Source organism: Rhinopithecus roxellana, chromosome 19 (genome assembly GCF_007565055.1).
Source record: "Rhinopithecus roxellana isolate Shanxi Qingling chromosome 19, ASM756505v1, whole genome shotgun sequence".
NCBI lineage: Eukaryota > Metazoa > Chordata > Mammalia > Primates > Cercopithecidae > Rhinopithecus > Rhinopithecus roxellana.
In genome coordinates this window covers 4,758,317-4,766,062 of record NC_044567.1, presented here as the reverse complement: position 1 = coordinate 4,766,062, position 7,746 = coordinate 4,758,317, and the positions used below count along the sequence as shown (strand labels likewise).

Sequence of the window (7,746 nt, the reverse complement as noted above, 5' to 3'; positions counted from 1 at the left end):
GAGAGAAGCGGCTCGGGATGCGGGGGTTGAGGTGGGGCAGGCGACCGGGGGTCGGGGGAATGGCGAAGGAGGGCAGCCAAGACAAATTTCACACGGCCTAAGCCTGGAGGCGAACTGGACACATACTTGGCGCTCAATCCTGTTTCCTTCTTTCCTTCCAGTTCCGGGGCAGCGCTGCCTAGCCAGAGAGGGTGGGTCAAGGGCCATCGAGGCAACTAAGGGTTGCTGCCTAAGGGTGGCTCCGTATCACCCCCAGGACCTGCCCCTTATCCATTCCCCCCAGGTCTTAGTCCTGCGTCCTCTGATAGACCGAGCCAGCTCGAGGGCAGTTTTCCACCCAGCGGGGCGGGTCTTAGAACCTGGGAATCACCCCACCCGGGCCCCTAGCCCTGGGAGTGGAGGGGACCAGGGAGGAGCGAGGGAGCGGGCGGCGTACGCCCTACTTAACTTTCCTCCCCCAATCCTGCCCGCCCCCTCCTCGAGGCCGGGCTGGGCCTCCAGTCCAGCCGAGCCCGCAAGGGTTAAAGGCGGCAGCAGGTGAGGTGGGCGGGGCTGCGAGATCTGGGGAAAAAGCAGCGCTGGGGAGAGGATGAAGGCAGACAGCGCGGGTGAGTCACGGGCGGAGCTGGCCTCGCTTGTTCGCTGGCTCCTGCCCGCCCTCTGTCCTCCGCCCTCTCGCCAGCGCTCACCTCCTCCGCTGCCCGCCGCCCGCCGCCTGCCGCCAGCTGCCGGGTCTGGCTCGCCCTGGGCTCCTGCCCCTCACCGCTCGAGAGCTCACCGGCGCACAGGACCCATGAGCGCCTGTCTGTAGTGCACCAGCCAACCGTGCCCGGAGCCCGCCGCAGCCTCGAGGTAGGAGCGCGGGTCAGGGTGGCCAGGGGTGAGCGCTACGGAGATCGTCTCGAAAAAACGCACTCCGAACGCGCCCCAGCCTCCTATGGCCTTGGGAGCGGGGTGGTCCTAAAGGATTTGAGGGGTTAGAACCCCGATGGAGGGAAAACCGGGCAGAGAGGAGAGACTGGAGGGACCGAGGAGGCTGGAAACCGGGGCAACTGGAGAGACTGGGACAACCAGAGGACCGGGACATTGAGAGCTGGGAGTACTAGCCGGTGATCCGGAGAGGCAGAGCGGAATGGGGCATAAGGGTGCCCCGACTCGCCTTCCCACTTCAGGGTTTGAGAAGCCTGCGATGTGCGCCATGCTCTCTCCTTTCCTAAAATCTTTCTAGGCCTGGAAGTGAACCGGACACATACTTGGCACTCAGTCCTGTTCCCTTCTTTCCTCTCAGTTCTGGGGCAGGGCAGCGCTGCCCATCTGGGGCAGGTGGGTCAAGGACCATAGAGGCAACCTAAGGGTTGCCACCTAAGGGTGGCTCCATATCACCCCCAGGACCTGCCCCCTCCTCTATTCTCCTGGGTCTTAGTCTTGCATCTTCTGCTAGACTGAGCCAGCTCCAGGGCAGTTTTCCACCCAGTGGGACCCGTCTTAGAACCTGACAATCACCCCGCTTTGGGTTTCTGAAATCTTGGTAGCAGGCCATTGCATCCCAGGCCGGGGCTCTCCAGCTCTCTGCCAGGAGAAGCCACTCCAGAGCCCCGATTATCCTAGGCTTCCCACTCTCCAGCCCTTGGGGCAGTTCCCAGGTGCCAAAAGCTGTTAGGGTCCCCGGCCTCACAGCTGCCGCCAGCCCCTTCTGTGCTTCCCCGCCCCCAGCTCGGCTCCATTCCTGCAGCTTCACCCTGTTTTTGTCTTGTGGTGAGGCAGCCAGAGCCTGAGTAGGCACCCCCGTCCTCCTCTCCCTCCCTCTCCCAGGTTATCAGTGCCACCTCCCTGGTCCCAGAGGCAGAAGATGGTACGGTCAGCTAAGCCCTGCTGTGGGAAGGAAACAATCCTGCCCTAAGTCACCAGTCTCCTCTCCCACCGGTAGAGAAGACCCAGGCACACAAACCTGCCCAGCTGAGGCACCAGGTCTTCCAGGCCTTAGGGAGAGGTGGTGAGAAGAGAGTGACCTTCAAGCCACAGATATGTGGTTGAGAAAGGGTCGGGGGTCTTTAGGGTTCTAATGGTTTACAGAAAGACTGGTTTACAGAAAGTAACAGACTGGGAGTCCAGGAGTTAGGAGACCTGCTTGATTGAATGAAAAAATGAATATCCTTGCCCAAGTCACTGTGGCAAGTCATTCAGCCTGCTTCCTCCTCTTCAAAATAAGAAGATTGGCCTGGAGCAGTGGTTCTCAACATTGGCTGCATGGAAAACTCACCCAGGGGTGATCCATGCCTGGGATACACTCGCTTATGTCATCTTTTTGGGCAATTCTTGCTCTTAAGTTCTGTGATTTTGACTTCTCTTGTTGCCCTCCTCTTCCTGCACTCTAACCCTGTATCACTTAAAGGGGTGCAACTGTACCTTCCAGAGCTTGCTATCAAGCTCTTCTCTGGGGAAGCCATTCCCTCCCAACTTTATATCTGGGCCTCCCTAGCATGGAGAAGAGGATGGGTAGCAGTCAGAGAGTTGCCTGGCACTGGTATGAGTCAGGAGAGGGATGGGAATTTGGTTTTCTCTGGTGGGGTATCTCCCAGATTCCAGGGGATATCTGGTGGCCAGAAAGCTGCTCCCCAGGGAGGTGAAGTCCCTGCTTGAGGGAAGGGGGTGGGGGCATGGGAGTCTGTTTAGTGGGCCTGATGTGACCAGGACAGGCGGGGAGCAGCATAGACGGTGAAATGCTTTTCATTACTGAACATGCTTTGGGAATGGCGTGAGAACTCTTTCTCTAAAGACTCAGGACCCGTTTGGGGCTTTATGAGGGGCAGGTCACCTGAAGCTTTGGGTTTCAGAAACAAACCATCCCCTCTCCCATCTGTATCCTGAGTTAAACTGGGGAAGCTGAGATGGCTCTAAATCCTCCATTTGGGCTGACAGCAGGTCTGCAGGGGGAAAATGCCACTGACCTTGTGCTGGCCTGGGCAGCTGGGGTGGGATGGTTCTAGCACTGTGCTGTAGGTGTATCTGACCTACCATCCTGGGAGTGGCCCAACTCTAGAGATGAGCTGGGTCATATGGCAGGGATCACCCAGAGGACGGTAGACCTCCATCATCCTCTGTGCTTGGATGAGAACCTCACATCTTGGACCCTTCCTAGCACTCCCGAATTCTCTGAACTGATCTCTAGTCCCCGTCCAGAGGTGCATCCTTCTTTCACAACTGGGGCCAGAGAGGAGGACTTTGCAGGGCTGGCACCTGGGTTAGGAGGTTAAGTGAGCTGGTTATTTCCCTTACTTTTCTGCTTCTTGGCCTCCTTTAGGTCCCGTCTGAGGTGCCCCTGACCGTCCCTGCCCTCACCCCACCCCGGATCCCGGCAATGCTAACCGCTGTCTGCGGCTCTCTGGGCAGCCAGCACACGGAAGCGCCGCACGCCTCCCCGCCGCGCCTCGACCTGCAGCCTCTCCAGACTTACCAGGGCCACACGAGCCCTGAGGCCGGGGACTACCCCTCCCCGCTGCAGCCTGGAGAGCTGCAGAGCCTCCCGCTGGGCCCGGAGGTGGACTTCTCGCAGGGCTATGAGCTGCCAGGGGCCTCCTCGCGGGTAACCTGCGAGGATCTGGAAAGCGACAGTCCGTTGGCCCCAGGCCCCTTTTCCAAGCTCCTGCAGCCGGACATGTCACACCATTATGAATCGTGGTTCAGGCCGACTCACCCAGGCGCGGAGGACGGCTCGTGGTGGGACCTTCATCCGGGCACCAGCTGGATGGACCTCCCCCACACTCAGGGCGCGCTGACCTCACCTGGCCACCCGGGGGCGCTTCAGGCGGGCTTGGGGGGCTACGTCGGAGACCACCAGCTTTGTGCCCCGCCACCCCACCCGCATCCGCACCACCTCCTTCCAGCTGCCGGAGGGCAGCATCTCCTAGGGCCGCCCGACGGGGCTAAGGCCTTGGAAGCAGCCGCCCCGGAGTCTCAAGGGCTGGATTCCAGCCTGGACGGGGCGGCGCGTCCCAAGGGCTCCCGGCGGTCGGTGCCCCGCAGCTCAGGCCAGACCGTCTGTCGCTGCCCCAACTGTCTGGAGGCGGAGCGACTGGGGGCTCCGTGTGGGCCCGATGGGGGCAAGAAGAAGCATTTGCACAATTGCCACATCCCAGGCTGCGGGAAAGCCTACGCCAAGACGTCGCACCTGAAGGCGCACCTGCGCTGGCACAGCGGCGACCGTCCCTTCGTGTGCAACTGGCTCTTCTGCGGCAAGCGCTTCACGCGCTCGGACGAGTTGCAGCGCCACCTCCAGACCCACACCGGCACCAAGAAGTTCCCCTGTGCAGTCTGCAGCCGCGTCTTCATGCGCAGCGACCACCTGGCCAAGCACATGAAAACCCACGAGGGCGCCAAGGAGGAGGCGGCCGGGGCGGCCCCGGGAGAGGGCAAGGCCGGCGGCGCAGTGGAGCCCCCCGGGAGCAAGGGCAAACGCGAGGCCGAGGGCAGCGCGGCTCCCTCCAACTGAGCTCCTCGGTGCCGCCTACGTGCGGGTCTCCCGGGGGGCACAGGATGCGAACCCCCAGGTCTGACGTCCTTGGGGGTGGCTTGAGGAAGAGGGGAAGGTGCATATTTATTCAGCGGGGAGGAAGAGTGGTGCAGGGACAGGGAGATGGGGCACTAGGAGTTCTTAGTCTCTGGGGCTACTAGGCAGGATGCATTATGACTGGGCCGGTAGGAGCTGCGCAATGCCCTTCTGTTCTCCCCTACCTCATAGTTTCCCTCGCCCTTGGGCTGGGGGGTTGGGGTGGGACACCCGTATCGCGGCTGGCTGGCGGGGACTGGCTAGAGGAGACAGCAATGCTGGAGCAGAGAGAAGTGGGGCTGGCCTGGGGCGCTGGAGGTGGCTGTCTGGACACGTCCTTAGCGCCTGGGAACCAGGACATAAAAGCGCCTCCGGAGCCGCCCTCCGGCGGGGTCCCTTTCATCCCACTTATAAGTGCTTCTGCCCCTAGGGTTTCCGGAGGGAGAGCCGAGATGGGATGGGGGAGCCTGGGGGTCCCCCTTGGCAGGGGTGTCTCTCTGGTTTAGAAGGTTGTTGCTGTAAAAATAACTCCTTTGATGAGCTTCCTTATTAACCCTTTCAGACCCAGTCTGATGGAGTCATGAAGGAAGAGGGGAAGAGGGCTGGCATTCCTGACAGCCTCCCAGCCAGGGCTGGCAATAAAGGACAGAGTTAGACGTAGGGGGCGAGTAGGGAAGTCCCCTTCTAAAATGAGAGATAGGGATTTGGTGGGGTTTGGAAGGAACTAACCCCTTCCCTCTCCACCTCTGATTCAGCCCTTAATGCTTGGTCTTTATGATAAGTAAAGTTCAGTAGTCACTTTCCCCATCTATTACCCTAGGTGTGTTTTCAAGGCAGCCAGCGGTAGAATCCATGTAGTTCCCACCAGTTGCCTTCCGCTCGGGGATGGAAGGAAGAGGGTTTCTTGGGCTTGTTGGGGGCAGATTGGGGGTGTCTCAGCAGAGGGACCTCCACTGGTTCCCACTCAGAGTGGAGGCCTGCGGCCTTCCTGACCATCTCTTTAGCTGTCACCAAGAAACCAAACCCCACTGTCTCTCTAGCTTGGCCCTTATTTTTCCCTTGCCCCTGCCATAGCATGTTCATTGGGGGATTCCTTCCTCCCCCTCATCTCACAGGGGAAGGGAGAAGAAAGAGTTGTTCTCCCACTGGAAGGGGTTCTGCCTTCTGAGGTGACATCCAGGAACCTGTACCCATTCCCTTCTCCTTTAGATGTTAGAAATACATTTTGATTCTGATCATGGGGTGGGGGAGAAAGAAAGGGAGGGAGGGAAGAAGCCCAGCAGAGGCTGAGCCAGGCAGAGGGGAAAGAAGCTGATATGAGGAAGGGTCTGGCAGGCCACAGCCTCTGTAGCTGGAGGATTTTCCCACGCTTGAGAGAGGGGCCTTAGAGTCCCTCTGACACCCCTCCCCCTTCCCCTTGCTCCCTTTCTTCACCCGGAGCCCTCTGCGGAGATTAGCTCTGTATTGATTTTTAAGTTATAAGCAAAGGGTATTTTATTTAATATTAGGTTATGTGTGTGCATATTGTATGTACCTGTGTGCATGTGTGTGTGTTTCTCTACTGAGCCTGGGGTCTCCAGCCAGGGAGACCCCATCTTATTCACCATGTCCAAGATCCTGGGATCTGGGCCGAGCATCTCTTCCTCCCTTGTAGATGCTGGAGCCCAGTCCAAGGTCTGGGAGCTATATGGGAGGTGGGGGCTGGGATCTGGGTGGGAATATGTGTTTGTATACAAAGGGAGCCTCCTTAAAAGGGACAAGATGACCTTCCCGAGGGACTCACTGGCCTGGGGTAGTTTAAGAAGTAATGTTCTTTCTTTCTCATTTCCCTACCTCCTGCTAACCCAACCAGAGATCCCCTTCCTTGCTGAGAGGGTTGGGGGCAGAAGGAGAGTTGGCAGTGCCTGCAAGTTGCCTGGCCAGGTGGAGAGGGGGAGAGAGGAAGGGCACTGTGGGTGTAGGATGCCTTTCTCCTCCACCCATCGAAACCAGCCACCCCCTCCCTGTGCTACCAATACAGCCTTTTCCAGTGGCCATCCTAAGGGGAACTCCCAAATGGGTGTTGGTGGTGGACACAGATGCTCCCCCCAATGGAAGCCCCAAGCTCTGAGGTATGCGGGTAGAGACTTTGGATAGGTTTTCTTCTGCTCCCCTCTTTTGTAGATCTAGGCTGCTTGGCTGCCTGTCTTTCTAGGCAGCCCCCCTAGAGGAAAAATGTAGGAATTTATTTTTTCTTTAACTGCTGTGAACTCACTTTGAGGGGGTAGGAGGAGGGAGAAACAGCCTGTGTTTTTTATGCAATAAAGTCATCAACCACATCATGCTTCCTTTGTGTTCCAGCTCTGTTTCCTTTTTGACTCAGTGTCCCCCAGCAGTGAGGACCAGGTCCGGGCCACAGAGTGGGGTGGATGCTTCCCAATGATCCTGCAGCCCCTTGGAAAGCCTCATGTCTATTGAGTTGGGTTGGAGCTGGGATCTGATCCTGCCCCAGAGGTGGCTGGTACGGAACGAGGGAGGTGCTTCCTCTGGGTTGATACCGGGGCTGTCCCTCCCTGGTCTCATACCTGTGGTTATGAGAATTTTCTAGATATCTCTTTCCTCCTCCACATACAAGCCCCTTCTTTCACTTCTCCTGCTAAGAACACTGGTTCCCTCTTTTGCTAGGCATTGGCTCCCTCACTCTATCCCCATGGAGGGTACATGTCAGTCCATCCCGTGGCTATGACTGAGCTGGGGGTGACTGGCAATGATTTCTTCACCCAGGATGATCCTTATCAAGGACAAGGTGATGAAAGGCAGCCGAGCTATCTGATGGGCTCCCGCCCAGCTGGAAAATATGAGGGAAAGGCTCCTACTGCAACTCACAGCTAGAGACCCACCATGGTTACACAACCACAGGGCACACAAACATACCTGCACCAGACCCACGTGCACCCGCCCGCAGAGATATGCAGAAATATTCATCTATGTACATATTCCCAGGTCTCCCGGTGCTTGATACAAAGTTGATCCCTAATTCACATCAAATGAGTAAAAAGCCTCATGATTCCAGAGCCCCAAAGTTAGGAAGGTTGACAGAAGTTAGGTTTTGGGCTCCAAGGGAGCTGGGGGCGGGGGTTACTGTGTTCTTTCACCTTCTTATTCTACCTTTTTGCCAAATTTATTATTTTCCCCTAGTGGAATTTCTAGATCCACCACTC

General features: G+C 57.9%; 1 protein-coding gene across 1 annotated transcript; it reads left to right on the top strand.

Annotated features, from left to right (window-relative positions):
• The first annotated feature begins 519 nt into the window (after nucleotides 1-519).
• SP6 (Sp6 transcription factor) lies at nucleotides 520-6,869 on the top strand. Its single transcript, XM_010357806.2, has 2 exons — nucleotides 520-852; nucleotides 3,302-6,869. The coding sequence occupies exon 2, from the start codon at nucleotides 3,359-3,361 to the stop codon at nucleotides 4,487-4,489; it is 1,131 nt and encodes a 376-aa protein (XP_010356108.1). The 5' UTR covers nucleotides 520-852; nucleotides 3,302-3,358; the 3' UTR covers nucleotides 4,490-6,869.
• The last annotated feature ends 877 nt before the right edge of the window (nucleotides 6,870-7,746 follow it).

Coding starts and splice junctions, on each gene's coding strand:
- SP6 (XM_010357806.2), top strand. CDS start 3,359: ATGCTAACCGCTGTCTGCGGCTCTCTGGGCAGCCAGCACACGGAAGCG.